Consider the following 15,748-nt stretch of genomic DNA (forward strand, 5'->3'; position numbering starts at 1 on the left):
GCTCTATTTTCATTTTGTTTACAGTATAAGATGTACAGATGTCTGTATTCTGTCAATGAAAGCATTTGGATGACTGCTAGTTTTCCAAACTATTGGAATCGTTTGGAAAATTAGATTGGCAGATGCCTTTTGGGATTTTTTTAAAAAATTAACATATAATGTATTATTTGCTTCAGGGGTACAGGTCTGTGAATCATCAGTCTTACAAAATTCACAGCACTCACCATAGCACATACCCTGCCCAATGTCCATCACCCAGCCACCCACTTTTTGGGATTCTTGAGTTTTAATAGAAGTATAGGTCTTAAACTGAATTGTAGTTCAAGGAATCCTATGGACCAGTGTGCTGCTTTCAAGTAACCACAGTGTTATTTATTCCCCTTGTAACTCATGAGCTTCTTGAGGCCCAAACACATGACTTACTGGAGGTGACAGAACTAGCGAGCGGCGAGGGGCTAGCCAAGCTTCCTGACCCCTGGTTAAGTACTTTGTTTTGTACCCCCCAGCCCTCAGTTCTCTTTCCATTCTTTAGAATATGAATGTTGCCAAGGTGGAAGTCCTGAACATGTTCAAATAAGTAGGGGAGGGTTTAGGGCTTTCCTTTTAGAAGCCAAGGAAGAGGTAAGTTAGGAGATTAGTCCTCCTTCCTCTCCTCTCCTCTCCTCCCACAAGGGGTTCCTTCTGCTGATATTGAAGCATATCTGGCCAATACTTATTATCCAGGCAGCCCCATCATGTTTCATTTCCAGGGACCGTCAATAACATACGTAACACACAAGTAGCCATGAGTTGCCGGGATGGCTGTGAAGGAGTCCGGTTCAAGCTGAGCTCCTGACCACAGCTGCTCCCCCTTTCTCCCGATCTGCAGAGCTGCCGGAGCACTCCTAAGGGTCCCTGATGGTTGTGTCCCTGTTTACTCTCCAGGCAACAGATGCTGAGCTTTCCTCACCTCCTGCAAACAGTGCTGCATATCATCCAAGTGGTCATCAGCTACTTCCTCATGCTCATCTTCATGACCTACAACGGCTACCTCTGCATTGCGGTAGCAGCCGGGGCCGGCACTGGGTACTTCCTCTTCAGCTGGAAGAAGGCAGTGGTCGTGGACATCACAGAGCATTGCCATTAACGTTAAACTCCATGGTGCGGCCTTATCGATTGCAGTGGGAAGCAGTTCAAGACTGAAAGACATGATTCCTACTCGTCTTCCCTTCTCGCTCCTTATCTCCTTACACACACACACACACACACACACACACACACACACACACAGCCCTTCTCAACAGAGGTTTAGCCTACAGTCTCTGAGCTAAAGTGATAATCTCCCTGTTTTTTTCCTAATGAGCTGAGATTCCCTCAGGAGATGCCCTCCCTCCCCCATCATCCTAGATCCAAATTATATGTTCTTGTCCAAACCAGGTAGCTTTCTGTTCAGTGACTTGATCACCTGCTTCCTTTTGAGTCTCCTGTTTTATTTGGAGAATAGACAGAATGTGAATTTGGTGGGTTTTTTCCTGGGCCAGTGATGGAGAGAGATTCACTTCAGCTAGGATTGATGGCAACTGAGGGAAATTCTTGTCCCACTAAACCCAGAACCCAAACTTAACATTGAAAAGTGAGTCCCAGTCTTTGTATGCAAGGAGTATGAAGTACATTGTGCCTTTTGGTGTGATGTGTGGTACTGAAATCTTGGTAATTTGCAGAAGGGTCGTTTGAGACTAAATATGGGCCTGGAGCTTGCAAAAGTGTGTGTATATTCTTGGGTGGCTGACTCATCAGCTTGTGTTCCTACTTAACATTTTGATCAGAATGAACTTGTCAATCAAAAAAAGAAATGATGACAATCAATTTGAGAAAAATAGAAATAGATATTTAAAAAATAAAACCATTGATATTTTACTTTTGGTACCTTGGATTATCGCAGCTGAATGAAACAAAAGAGTGTGAATTGTTTTCTTTTGTTACTGTCTTCACATGTTGGCCTCTAAACCAGTGGTTTTTAAACCTTAGCCTGCATCAGAATCACATGGAGGGCTTGTTAAAACAAGTGTTAAAACACTAGTTTCTGGGCCTCAACCCGGAGCCCCAAAATTGGCATTTCTAACAAGTTCCCAGGTGATGTTCCTGCTGATGGCTGGGGGACCACACTTTGAGAATCTCTGCTTTAAACTAAAGAAGTGTCACCAGGTGAGGTGAGCTACTTGGTACTGGGCACAGGAATTTGAGTTGACGATTGGTAGGTGGTATGTCTAAGCTTCACTCGTGTATTAAATACCAGCACTCGTGCTGGTCAATACTTAATCATTCCACAAAAGTATTCAGCTCCAGGTTTGTGTACGTGTGCCCGGGGCCTGTGCCCAAAGTAACTTTTACCAGTATGTATGAAATCACTAGTCTTTAAAGGTCTGTGGTTTCTTGGAAGTAGCTGGAAGATTGAGGAAGGCCTTTGATCTGCAGTATAAAATCAGCCAGTCATGGGTCAGAAGGGCAGAAGCCCAGCCCTCCCTTTGGAAAGGTATAGGGTATGGTCTGCTGATGACCAGATTTTCCTCAGGGCCCAGCATCCATGTCCATACCAAGCAGATCCTCGTCTTCTCTGTGACTGTCTTTGTTACTCTTGGGGGTTTCGATAGATCACATGTGGCCAAACCTCTTTTTCTCAATGAAGAACCATACTGGATTTTTATTCTGTTCTGTTGTGAGTTTACACTACAGTCTGGTCCCCAGTCCAGACAACCTGTGTGAAGTGACTCTTCCCGTGTTAGTCTGTTAATCCTGCCCTCCTTGGTGCTAGACTCCAATCGTGCCTCAGGGCAGAGGACACAACACACAACTATTCTTTTGGCCTCTGTTGTGGTTTTGGAGTTTGTACGTTCTCTGTGGGTGCCAGTTAAATATTGGAGAGCAAGGAATGTGTACTTCCGTGGCTTTAAACCAAGAGAAGGTTACGAGCTTACCCAGATCAGGGGTAAAATCTGAGAACCAACATTTAGAGTTTTGTGCTTTTCTCTCATTCCAACCCCTCGTGGGGCTGCTACTTCGCATGAGCGCGGTGCATGACGGGTAGTGACAGAGTCCAACATGAAGGTGTAAAGTCCCAGTTATTATCTCAGAAGCCAAGGAATAAAAAAACGTGAAATAAAAGAAGACTCGATGGAATAGTGACCCTGGTGCTTGCTCTCTAGAAATCTTGGCCTGAGCTGCTATAAAACACCCTTTCAGAAACTGGACCTTATCAGTAAGGTAAGAAAAATCAAGGCCAGTTAAGACAAAATGCTGTGAATTTGAAACTCAATGGAGAAACATCAGTCTGGGATAGGTTTTCAGTGTTTATGACGGAGTGTCACAAAAAACCTGAATTCCAGCAGTTCTTAGATTACATTGCCAAAGGACGAAGTTATGAAGGAGAAAAAATTTAAAGCTTAAATTCTATCTTTCTTGAGCTCTTGGATTGTGATAATGATCTCATTGACTTTCATTTCTGTATCCCTGTTGATTTGGAATTTAGTGCCTGACTTCTTTGTTCTTTTGGATCCAAAAGAACCAAGATCCAAAAGATCCAAAATCTTTTCCTCCTTCGTTGTTCACATGTCTTAGAAGCCTGTATCCCCATTTCTTTGGCCCTTTATTCTTTCCTTTCCCTTTCTTTCAGTTTAATCCCATGTGTCTAGTTTATGAAATCTCCCTAGCCCTCCTGAGGCGGTGGAGATAGATACCAACCAGAAGTTGTGAAACTTAGTAGAGACCTGACGTACCCTTCAGGGAGAAATTGTCCTGTTGGAATTGCTAGAAGGCTGCTAAAGGGCTACCTACTGGTTCAATCCGCAGAGTCACAGAATCTTAACTGCTATCTCCAGTCTATGTTAGAGGAACACTCAGCCCCTCATTGCCCACAAATGGGGAATCCTCTGTGTCCACCAGGGAATTCGAAATTAAGGTTTCTTCACTACTTCTATGGTAGGGCTGTCTGGAATTCTATTTCAGACTGTGAGGCTCTGGGCTTGGGTTCTAGCCACAAGGGGTTTCTTATAAGGAGCTGGAAGGGGAGGGGGCAGGGGTTACACGTTCATGTCATTTCATTTTGATCCTGCTCTCTCCAGCTGCTTCTTTCAGAAGATACATCTAAAGATACACAGTCTGCATTTGATATAATGCCTTAATCACTGAGTCTACAATTCATGTTGACCATTTTAGATTGTAAGCTCCTGGAGAGCAGTATTGCTGTAGTAGGAATATTTTAACAGTGTCATATGTAACAGAACAAAATAAATATTTTGATTTTGTGATTCTATGCATGTCTTTCTACCTAGTGATAGCAGAATAAGTGGTCTCTTCATTGGCCATTACCATCATTTTTTTAAAAAAGATCTTATTTATTTATTTGATGGAGAGATACAGTGAGCAAGAGAGAGAACACAAGCAGGGGGAGCAGCAGAGGAAGAGGGAGAAGCAGGCTTTCTGCTGAGCAGGAAGCCCGATGTAGGGCTCGATCCCATGAAGGCAGATGCTTAATGATTGAGCCAACCAGGCACCCCAACCATCAATTTTTAAGATGTCAGTCTTTTAAGTGGCAAGATCCCTTTATGTTTTCATCTCACTCTCCTCTTACTCTACTTAAAATGACAAGCTTGGGGCACCTGGGTGGCTCAGTTGGTTGAGTGTCTGACTTTTAGTTTCAGCTCAGGTCATGATCTGGGGGGTCATGGATCAAACCCAGGTGTGGGGCTCTGTGTTCAGTGGGGAGTCTACTTGAAGATGTCTCTCCCTCTCCCTCTGCTCACTTTTTCTCTTTCAAATAAATAAATCTTTAAAAAATATAAAAATTAAAATGATAAGCAGAAAATTCCTGCCCACAGGTCCTATTCCCATGCTTTAATAAAACCACCTTTTTGCACCAAAAATAAATGAATAAATAAAAATGATATGCTAGGGGGCCCTGGGTGGCTCAGTCTAAGTACCTGCCTTCGGCTCAGGTCATGATTCTGGATTGAGCCCCGTATCTGGCTACCTGCTCAGCAGAGAGCCTGCTTCTCCCTCTCCCTCTGCTGTCCCCCGCCCCACTTGTTCTTTCTGTCAAATAAATAAAAACTTAAAAAAAAAAAAGACAAATTTTTTTTTTAAATGTTAAGTATTGCCAGATCTACATGACCTTTCGCACAGGAGTCAAGGGTCTTCATGAAGCGGCAAATCTCTCAGTATACCATGGATTCCTGAATTTACAAGCTAACCCATCATATCATATAATCCCTTCGGTGGTTATGCTGTCAGGAAAGAGGCCCTGAATTGGGCCTCTAAGGATCTCCACTGCCAAGCCTCAAGATGAGCATTGGCCCTGTCTGTCCCTTCAGTAATGCCAGAATGCTGGCGTTATTTGCCCCTCCTGCTGGCCCCCAGAAGGCATCTTACATCCAGTACCATTCCTATTCTCCTCCATAGTGTAGTATGATGAGCAAGGACTTTGGAGTCAAACATGTCCGGGTTCGAATTCTGGCTCCCCCACTTATCAGAAGTGTAACCTTGGGCAAGTGATTTTAATAATCCCTAAACCTTAGTGTTCTCATTTATAAAAATGCAATTATAGCACCATTTTCAACTTAGGAGCAATATATATAAAGCACCTAGCACTTAACAGGCAACCAAACCATAGTAACTTTTTGATTATTTTTACTCCAGCTTTCAGGAAACTAAAGGTAAGCTCTTCTGGGTGAGTTCAATACCTCTTCACAAGCACTTGACGATCTTCTATACATGCACCCTATGACCTGAGTAATAAGAGAACCCATGCACGTAATTTCAGTTGTGTCTGAAAGGATTTATAGCTGTCATAGGTAGTAGATAAGGGCAACAAATAAGCCCTTATCTAATCTGGCGAATGTCTCATTCTTTATTGTTAAAATAGTAAGATAAAATTTCCTGAGAACTGAAACAGCATCCTCTCCCTCCACCTCTGTGAACCCCACTTTCTAGACCCAGCCGGGGGGGTGGGGGGGAGAGACTGGGAAAGCAGTGTAGCAATAAAGTTTAGAAATTTGGGTTCAGAGATCAGTATGCTTGGGTTCAAGTCTCACTGAGCTCTATCCCTTAATTAGCTGAGCATCTAGCACTCTCCTCATAGGAGTTAAAGATTGAGATAGTCAGCAGACTGCACTCAGTGTGGTGCCTCCATACAGAGCCCTCTGAGTGTTGGCCAAGTGAAAGTCAGGAGGCACAATGTTCTCATGCTTCTGTGCCTGCCTATGTGCTGGGAAGCCAGGGAGAGCTTAAGGCAGAGGCTTGTTTCTCCCGGGTTTTTTTTTTTTTTGCCCTTCCATACTGGCCTTTGTGGGCTTCAAGGCGATATTACTCAGTTTTCCTATCTAGAGCCTGACTTGATGTGTCTTCAAGACTGTAAAATAACAAAATTGAAGGTCCTTGATCAGACTGGAAGAATAAAGATTTTGTAAGAATAGTTGGAGGAAGAAGAGAAACTATATATTCTCCTTTCCCTGCCTCTCTCACATTTTTTTTTTTTTTAAGGATTTTATCCATCTTCAAAGAGAGAGGAAGAGAGCACATGAGCACAGAGAGGGGCAGAGGGAGGAGAAGAAGACTCCCCAGGACTCCGAGATCATGACCTACCTGAAGTCAGACACTTAACCGACTGAGCCATCCAGGCACCTCTCCTCCACATTCTGAATACCCAGCCTTAACCTATCCCTAGAAAGATGGGATAAAATCTTGCTAAGGGTCTCTTTAGAACTGATGATTCTAGAGGTTCCTTCTACCACAGCTGGCAGTTCCCTGTAGTTGAATTAAATGGTAAAAACAACAGAACATGATTTTTTTTTAACTTTATTTACTTTTTTTTAGTAATCTCTACACCCAAAGTGGGCTTTGCAGTCATGACCCCGAGAACACGAGTCTCATGCTCCTCCAACTGAGTGAGCCCGGTGCCCTGGACTTGATTCTAAATCATCCTCTCGATTGGCTCCTCAGTGGGAAAAATTTTTAGGCCAGTTGGAAAAGGAAGGAAAACTGGAATGATGGTAATTCCTTTTAGGAGCATTCCTATTATTGTGTCCCCCCACTGTCCGTCCCCTCCCCCGAAATTACACTCAGACTAGCTACAAAGCCATTCTGTAAACAGATTCTGGAAACCACAGCTTGATTACATTTACACAAAATCACTAGAATCTAATCTCTACAAGGGCAGGTATCTTTGATTTTGTTCAGTAATGTTACTAAGTGCCTAGAATAGTATCTGGCATATAACAGGCACTCAATAAATACTTGCTGAACAGATAAGCTGGAAGAAAGTTAGTGACAGGGATCAAATGCAAGTGTTCGGTGTTTCAAGTCTCTCAATAAAGGTGGGAAGAGTGATGTTACCTCTCATAGCAATTACCTTTTAAAGTCTGAAGGTTAACAGTGCTAGGATTATGCTTCATTAAGGGCATTGCACACTTTTCCAAAAATATATTTATTTTAAAAAACAAAAATGAGACAAGTTTTATAGAGTCAGATTTTCCAGAGACAAACTAGAGTTTCAATTTCCACTTCGAGCAAAAGTTAAGCATCAGTAATCTCATGCAGAAGTATTTCTCTGCAGGAGGTAAAATATTCTACTTGACTGCAAGCACTCAGTTCTCTAAATCTTGTTTGTACTTCTGCCATCATTCTACTCCATTCCAGGGCTCTGGCATGCAAAATAATCCGCCTCTAAAATTCAAAACTTCCAAATTGAGATGAACGATTGTTGGGTTTGGGTTGGGGTTTATAACCAATTCGATCATTAATCATTTGTTCCCTGCTCTTGGGGTCACTGCTGAGCCCAATGGCGCCTTCTCCATCACTGATTCCTACGACGTCCACTTCTTCCTTTTGTTTCTTACGGGTCTGGAGGTATAAAAATCTTAAGATTAAGGCAAAATTCTCTCCATTAGCAAACCTTTATTTGGCACCTGCCAGGCACTAGGCATAGGGTGAAGGCTAGCGTTAAGGCCTACAGAACAATAAGGTGAAATCCTAGGTTTAAATGGATAATAAGCGGACAAGCAGGGATACAGGGACGTAGTGAGAAAAGATAAAACCCCTACCCTCCCGGATGTCACAGTCTAACAGGGAAATAAGTAAATAGACAATGACAACATAGGGTGATCATTGGTATGACAGAGGAACGTCCATACTGTGAGAAGATACATAGAAGAGGTAAAGAATTGGGTGTGTCATGGTGGAGCTTAGAGCAGGGAACTGCAATTAGAAAAACAAATAATATAGGAGAAGATGGATGTTAGCTGAAGCTCCTGTGGTCATCATTTCACAATATATGTAAATTACACCATCATGCACTACGCCTTAAACTTACACAGTGGCGTATATCAGTTATTTCACAATAAAACTAGAAAAAAAAAGATAAATAAGTTGGCAGACGGGGGAGAGAAGGGTGGTTTTTTTTTTTTTTTTTTAAGATTTTATTTTTAAGTAATCTCTACACCCAACAGGGCACTTGAACCTACAACCCTGAGATCAAGAGTTGGATGCTCTACCGAATGCACCAGCCAGGCACCCAGGAAAGGGTGTTTCAGTAAAGGTATTACTCAAGGGAATAGATGGAAAGATTAAGTGACTGGTAAAGCAATAACCACCAGAAATTAAGAGCGTCATTGACACCATGAAATTAAATGTAACACAGGAATACAAGATTTTGTGCTGTCTTATCAAAACACCTGAATTTTGAGGTTTTTGTTTTGTTTTCAGGTAAAAAGTTTGGCTCTTGGGGCGCCTGGGTGGCACAGTCAGTTGAGTATCTGACTCAATTTCAGCTCAGGTCATGATCTCGGGGTCGTGAGATCCCGCCCTGCATGGGACTCTAGGAGCTCAGACTTTGGGCTGATTCTTTCTCCTTCCTTCTGCTCTTCCCCCTGCTCACATACTCTCTCACAGATTAATTAATTAAATCTTAAAAAAAAAAAAAAGGGTTTGGCTCTTAAGTCACAAGTGATAGCAGAATTCACCAAGTCAGTATCTGAGTTTGATCTTTTTTTTTTTTAAGATCTTGTTTTTAAGTCATCTCTACACCCAACTTGGGGCTTGAACTCACAACCTCAATATCAAGAGTTTGCACAATCCACCAACTGAGCCAGCCAGGTAGCCCTCAGTTTGATCATTTTCAAGGACAGATTAATCCTTATCCCATAACCACTATGACCTGACTAAAAAGAGGGTATTACATAATAATGTTCTCTGAGAAAGTGAACAAATATTTTATCTAGCGTTCCTTAGAAGAATGGCTTGACTCCTCTAACCACTGGAATCGCCCCCATTCTTCAGAACTTACTAATGAACTCAGCATTAAATGCCAATCATAGTAGCATACTAAGTCAAGTATTACTTTATATATGTGTGTGTATAAAATGACCTTTCTGAGTTACTCTCTAGTGAGTCTGTCTACACTACCAGTAAGTAACATTACAGATAGCTCAGTGAAAACAGGTTAAAAGGCAAAGGATATTATCATTTTATAAACCATGAGAAACTGAGAACGTCCAAATGGTATGAAATCATTTAAAAGGCTTCCCACCGTGAACAAGTGATGACTGTTTCAGAATCCAGTCATCAAAATCTAATTAAACTAATTTCAGTAACAAATGAAATACCAGTTTCTATCGGTGTAATTTCATTTTAGTCATGGGCAAATCTATCCCTAAGTTGCTCTAAAACAGGTCGGGGCACCTGGGTGGCTCAGTGGGTTAAGTCTCTCCCATCGGCTTGGGCATGATCCCAGGGTCCTGGGATCGAGCCCCACATCAGGCTCTCTGCTCAGCGGGGATTCTGCTTCCCCCTCTCTCTCTGCCTGCCTCTCTGCCTACTTGTGATCTCTGTGTCAAATGAATAAATAAAATCTTAAAAAAAAAAAAAACAGGTCAAACGCACTAGATAATTGCCTTTAGTAGACAGACTAACTCAAAAGTGAGCTGATTCTACAAAATCAAAGTTCAGCATTCCAACACTTTATGAGACTCATTACAGCTAAAGGTTAAATTGTAGTGAAAGGACACTGCAGGGGAAGGCAACCAAGGGTGCAGACACACCAAGATTTAAGTTGAAGATAACCTGACAGTGGAAGATAACGTAAAGATGAAGTTAAGCTAAAGATAAAGTTAGGCCACAAACGACCTTATATGCCATCCTAAGGTATCTAGACTTTATTCTCAGAGCCACTGAAGAGTTTAAGTCTTATTAATGGACATCATTTAATACTATGGGATAAGCTACACTTAAAAATACACATTGAGGGGCACCTGGGTGGTTCAGTCATTAAGCATCTGCCTTCAGCTCAGGTTCGAGCCCCACATCAGGCTCTCTGCTCGGCAAGAAGCCTGCTTCTCCCTCTCCTTCTCCCACTCCCCCTGTTTGTCTTCCTTTTCTCATGGTCTGTCAAATAAATCTTTTTAAAAAAAAATGAAAACAAATACATATTAATGGGGCGCCTGGGTGGCTCAGTGGGTTAAGCCTCTGCCTTTAGCTCAGGTCATGATCTCAGGGTCCTGGGATGGAGCCCCACATTGGGCTCTGCACTCATCAGGGAGTCTGATTCTCTCCCTTCCTCTCCCTCTGCCCTACCCCCCCACTTATACTCTTTCTGTATCCCTCTCAAATAAATAAATAAATAAATAAATAAATCTTTTAAAGAAGAATACATATTGAGCTTCTACCACGATGCAGGGACGAGCTCCTTCCCCAATGCTGGGATTCAACAGTGAAGATGACGAACGTGATTTCTACAATCAGGTTTCCTAATGTAAATGCTACAATAAACAAATCATTATAAATTATAATAAATACTATAAAAATAAAAGGATAAAGTGCTTTGGGTCACCTGGCTAGCTCAGTTGGTAGAGCATGTGACTCTTGAGCTTGGAGTTGTGAGTTTAAACCCCACGTTGGACATACATATTACTTAAAAAAAAAAAATACAATAAAAATAAAGTGCTTTGTGGGGCACCTGGGTGGCTCAGTGGGTTAAAGCCTCTGCCTTCGGCTCAGGTCATGGTCCTAGTGTCCTGGGATCGAGCCCCACATCGGGCTCTGTACTCTGTAGGGAGCCTGCTTCCACCTCTCTCTATCTGTCTGCTTCTCTGCCTACTTGTGATCTCTGTCTGTCAAATAAATAAATAAAAAAAAAAAATCTTTAAAAAAAAAAAAAAATAAAGTGCTTTGAGAAACCCTAAGGAGGAACAGCATGGATGGGAATGACACCCCTAATTTGAATAGGGTCAGAAGCAGCCTCTTAGACTGAAGAAATGATATTTAAACAGACGTGAAAACAGGAAGAGGAAAGTAACATGTACAAAGGCCAAGAGTGATGAACAGCTTGGTGTGTTCAAGGAAATAAAAGAAAGCCAACGTGCTTGGGGTACAGAGGCCAAGGCAAAGAATGGCAGGAGTTGAAACCTGAGGAGCCAGAACATACAAAATTTTGTAGGCCACAATAAGCAGTTGAAATTTTATTCTAAGTGCAGGAAACCACTGAGTTTTAAGCAGGGGAATGACATGATCTGAAAATTTGTAAGGCTTTTTCTAAAAACCAGATGTAGAATGGATTAACAAGATAAAAATGGAAGCAGGAAGACCACTGAGAATGCAACTGAAATTTCAGAGAGAGAGGTGACGGTTACTTGCACTAAGATAGTAACCGGGGAGATACATGGGGTGAATCCAAACGGTAAGGAAAAGGAAGAACTCGAGAGTGACTCCTAGGTTTCTGGCTCAAGCAGCTGCAGAGATACTGACACAGGGAACACCTGAAACTAGCTTGAAGAAATCAGGAGGTCTTTTATTTTAACATGTTAAGTGCAGGAGACTGAGTAGTGACTTCCAAAGCTCTCAGGACCTAATTCCTGAACCTCTGAACATTGCCTTATATGGAAAAGGATCTTTGCAGATGGGATAAGGATCTTGAGATGGAGACATTAGCCAGGATTATGTGGGTGGGCCCTAAATGCCATTCCATGTATCCTTGTAAAAGAAGACAATGGGAGATTTCATGGACACAACAGGAGAAAGCAATGTGATCCGGGATGCAGAGATTGGAAAGATGTGGCCACAAGTCCAGGAATGCCAGTGGCCACCAGAAGCGGAAAGAGTCAAGGAACAGATTCTTCTCTACAGTCTCTGGAGGGCACGTGGTCCTGCTGACACCTTGATTTGGGACCAGTGATACTGATTTCAGATTTCTGACCTACAGAATGGTAAAGGAATAAATTTCTCTTGTTTTAAACCACCAAGTTTGTGGTAATTTGTTACGGCAAGCCACAGGAAACTGACACATTAAGTGTGAAATGCCTGTCCAGCAACCACATAGAGGTTTCAATAAGGTGTTGGTAAAAGGGTCTGGATTTCAAAAGTTAAAGTTATTGTTTTAAATATCCTTAAGGATTTGAAAGTTGTACTCTTACCTCCAGGTCCTTTCGAATGCTCTCAAACTCCTCAATGTCATCAAGCTTCAGCTCCAGGCGGGTTGGTTTTCGCCGTAGCATACTGAGATCAACACTAAAGGCCAGACCCAGAGAACTATCAGCTGTTAGAAATAGCAGAAGAGGAAAAACTGGAGGTGATAAAGCTTGGCTACAAATACAAGATCAATTTGTCAGCATGCATGCTAAAGGAATGGTGATACAAAAGACTCATTTGGGTTCACACATAGACTTCTAAGTCATTAGATGAGTGATTATTACATCATGGAGATCCATAACTCTGCAATTCAAAAAAAAAAAAAAAGTCTTCAAGAAAAAAAAAGAGCAAGCTACCTATAAAAAAGAGAATTCTAGGCAACAATCAATTCAATTTTATATTTCAATCACATCCAAAAAATTATTCTAGCTCAGAGAATAAAGTTAAAATAACACATCTTAATTCAGTATAATTACTGGGAGAGTACATACACCAATAAATTAGATCAACTCTGCATGAGAACTGTGACAGATCTGTGGTCACTCCTGAATACTTAAAATCAGCTTACTAAATCTCATGAAAACTCCCTATAACTCACCAATTCACAGAGTTATCCTCAGGGTCTAAACAGGTCCCAAATGGAAAGGTCATTCATTAAACAAACACTTCTTGTGCTCCTGCTCCAGAGTTAAAAGACATAGTCACAGCCTGTGGGGAAAACAAACATGTAAACAGAAAATTGCATCACACTTTAATAAGGACTCAGATGGAGGACAATGCAATGGCATCACACAGGCACCCAATCCAGTCTGGGTGGTGTGTGGGGTAGACAGGGACATGGAAGACTTCCTGGAGGAGATCTCTTAGCTGACTTGTGAAGGGCAGGCAGAGAAAAGCAAGTAAGAGAGAGAGAACAAATAGACAAAGAGGCTCAAAAGAACAATCCTGGGACGCCTGGGTGGCTCAGTTGGTTGGACGACTACCTTGGGCTCAGGTCATGATCCCGGAGTCCCGGGATCGAGTCCCGCATCGGGCTCCCGGCTCCGCGGGGAGTCTGCTTCTCTCTCTGACCTTCCCCTCGCTCGTGCTCTCTCTCACTGTCTCTCTCTCAAATAAATAAATAAAATCTTAAAAAAAAAAAAAATCCTAAGGCTGAAAGCCAAAGATAATGCTTATGCTAACAAGAACCAGTTTTTTTTAAAGATGAAACTCACCAAGTGAGTTTAACACCTAGTAATGGCATCATCTTTATATTCTCCTTAACACCCAGCAGAGTACATGTGTTGGTGAATAAACTGAGACACCCAAATAAAGTGAAATGAACTTTTCTTGAGCACTGTGCTACACTTTTCCATTCCTAGTCTTTACATTTTTATTTGAACACAGGGACCCTGGCAAAATTACCTCTATTTTATAAATGAAGTTGAAGCTCTTCAGTTATAAATGTCAGCCTCCTATAAAACTTACACACAGGTCTGTCTAGGTGGTGAGGATTTAATGAGAATGATGTAAATGAAAGCTCCTTTAAAGTACGTACAGCTATAGGGGTGCCAGGCTGGCTCAGTCAATAGTGCATCAGACTCCTGATCTCAGGGTCATGAGTTCAAGCCTCACACTGGGCATGGAGCCTACTTAGAAAAAAAAAAGGGGGGGGGGGGGGGGGGGGGGGGGGGGGGGGGTGCCTGGGTGGCTCAATTGGTTGGGTACCTGCCTTTGGCTCAGGTCATGATCCCCAAGTCGTGGGATCCAGTCCCCTCCCCTGGCTCGTGGGCACATACGCACACCCTCTTTTATTTAAATAAATAAAAAAATATTTTTTTAAAAGTATGTATGGGTATAAATTATTATTAGATCTTTCTAGGACGTAGCTAGAGACTACAAAATATACAAAAGAAGAAATGTATCCTTCCATGAAGCTTGGAACAGAACAGGTGATGTTCTCAACACTGGCACATTACATTTCATATTGTTTTATATAGTTTCAGATAGTATCTTAGGGAACCTGGCTGGCTCAGTCGGTGGAGCATGGGACTCTTCATTTCCAGGTTGTGAGTTTGAGCCCAAGGTTGGGTGTAGAATTACTTAAAAATAAAATCTTAAAAAAAACACAAAACTAAAATAAATAAATCAGAAACGTTCTTAAATCCAATGTAAACAAATGGTAGAGGAAGCCAAAATTCCAAGGGAGAGTAAGGAAGGAAAGAATATGTAAAAGAGAAAAGCTCTGCTGCACATTTTCTTACATTTTCGTCCCTTTTCTGCAAACTGTGTAAAGCTCGCCACTGGGACGTAGTACAGAGTAAAGGGCAAACGTGCTCGCTCAAGAGGCGAAAGGGCAGAGGACAGATTCTAATCCCACATGCCACTGATCTTGGACACTCAGTTTCATCTTTCATTAGACTTTAGTCTCCTCCTGTTCTGTACTCTGTCGTATAGACTGAACGAGGTAAGGCACTGTAAGTTCCTGGAACATAATCTGGCATTTAATAAACGCCCAATAAATAATAGCTATTATTATCGTAACTGTCCTTGCAGAGGTTTGGGGAGGGGGCTCTGCCCAGCTCGAGGAACACCAATATTTTAAGCGTCTCCACCCCCGACACGAGGGCAAAGCCCTGGTCTTGTTCATCTCCGCAGCCCCAGCCCCCAGCGGAACATAGGGCCACGCAGAGTTGGGGGTGTGCCCTTTACCTGACGCCCTCACAGGCATCCTCTCCCTCTGAGTCAGATAAAAAGACCGGGTTGAAGACAGACAACAGCAGGCCGTGGCTCCTCCCCGGATCTTTATTTTATTTCGGCGCTAGAGGGCTCTTCGAGCTTAATCTGCCGCCACTGCCCAAATCCACCAAAAATTCACCCAGCTCAGAGGAAGGCCCTGGTAAAACTTCCCGACAGCGGAGGAGAACAGCAATCCCTCCGCAGCTCCAGGGTGGTACTGCCGGGTCCAGAGCGAGGGTTTCCATGGCCTCATGGCCCTCCGCTCCAAGAGGACGGAAGCCTCTCGGAAAGCCGGGGGCGACGTCAGGGCTGAAAAGTCCTCCATTTGCTCCGGAGTTCAACCCCGAGCCGCGGGACTCAACGAACCTACCTCTTTTCAAGCCGGCTCAGCCTCTTTCCGGAACCCCGGCGCCCACCGCGAATCTTCTACGAAGCGAACTGGACTACATTTCCCAGAGTGCTTTGAGCCTCTCCCCGGCAGAACCTCGTTTTCGCGTGCTTTTCTCAGAGACTCTACGGTTCACGCTACTCCTCGCGCCACGACGCTTCCGGTACTACCACTCCCATCATGCTCCACGCCTCCCGCGACGCTGCGTCGGCC

General features: G+C 42.8%; 2 protein-coding genes across 6 annotated transcripts in view; one reads left to right on the forward strand and one right to left on the reverse strand.

The window, feature by feature from the left end:
• The window catches only part of LOC111145881 (solute carrier family 31 member 1), a 39,806-nt gene extending 35,529 nt beyond the window's left edge, over positions 1 to 4,277 (forward strand). Inside the window, exon 5 of the mRNA XM_022501170.1 lies at positions 925 to 4,277. Within this exon, the coding sequence (XP_022356878.1) occupies positions 925 to 1,126 (202 nt within the window). The 3' untranslated portion in view covers positions 1,127 to 4,277. The remainder of the gene's footprint in view (positions 1 to 924) is intronic.
• Positions 4,278 to 6,904: 2,627 nt separating this feature from the next.
• On the reverse strand, positions 6,905 to 15,693 carry LOC111145882 (cell division cycle 26). Of its 5 annotated transcripts, none has more exons than XR_002640507.1 (4): positions 15,518 to 15,693; positions 13,028 to 13,137; positions 12,435 to 12,556; positions 6,905 to 7,872 (listed from the first exon to the last, which is right to left on the reverse strand). XR_002640507.1 is itself a non-coding variant. In XM_022501171.1 (4 exons), exons 2-4 carry the CDS (start codon positions 13,078 to 13,080, stop codon positions 7,696 to 7,698), a joined length of 324 nt encoding a protein of 107 aa, XP_022356879.1. In that variant the 5' UTR covers positions 13,081 to 13,137; positions 15,518 to 15,693; the 3' UTR covers positions 6,905 to 7,695. The 5 variants fall into 5 exon arrangements, 4 of the variants coding, with proteins under 4 accessions (XP_022356879.1, XP_022356882.1, XP_022356880.1 ...); XM_022501171.1 differs by having other exon boundaries at positions 12,435 to 12,528; XM_022501174.1 differs by having other exon boundaries at positions 12,435 to 12,583.
• Between the last annotated feature and the right edge of the window lie 55 nt (positions 15,694 to 15,748).

The sequence above is a fragment of the Enhydra lutris genome, unplaced genomic scaffold (assembly GCF_002288905.1).
Source record: "Enhydra lutris kenyoni isolate GAN:26980312 unplaced genomic scaffold, ASM228890v2 scaffoldscaffold13, whole genome shotgun sequence".
Lineage (NCBI taxonomy): Eukaryota > Metazoa > Chordata > Mammalia > Carnivora > Mustelidae > Enhydra > Enhydra lutris.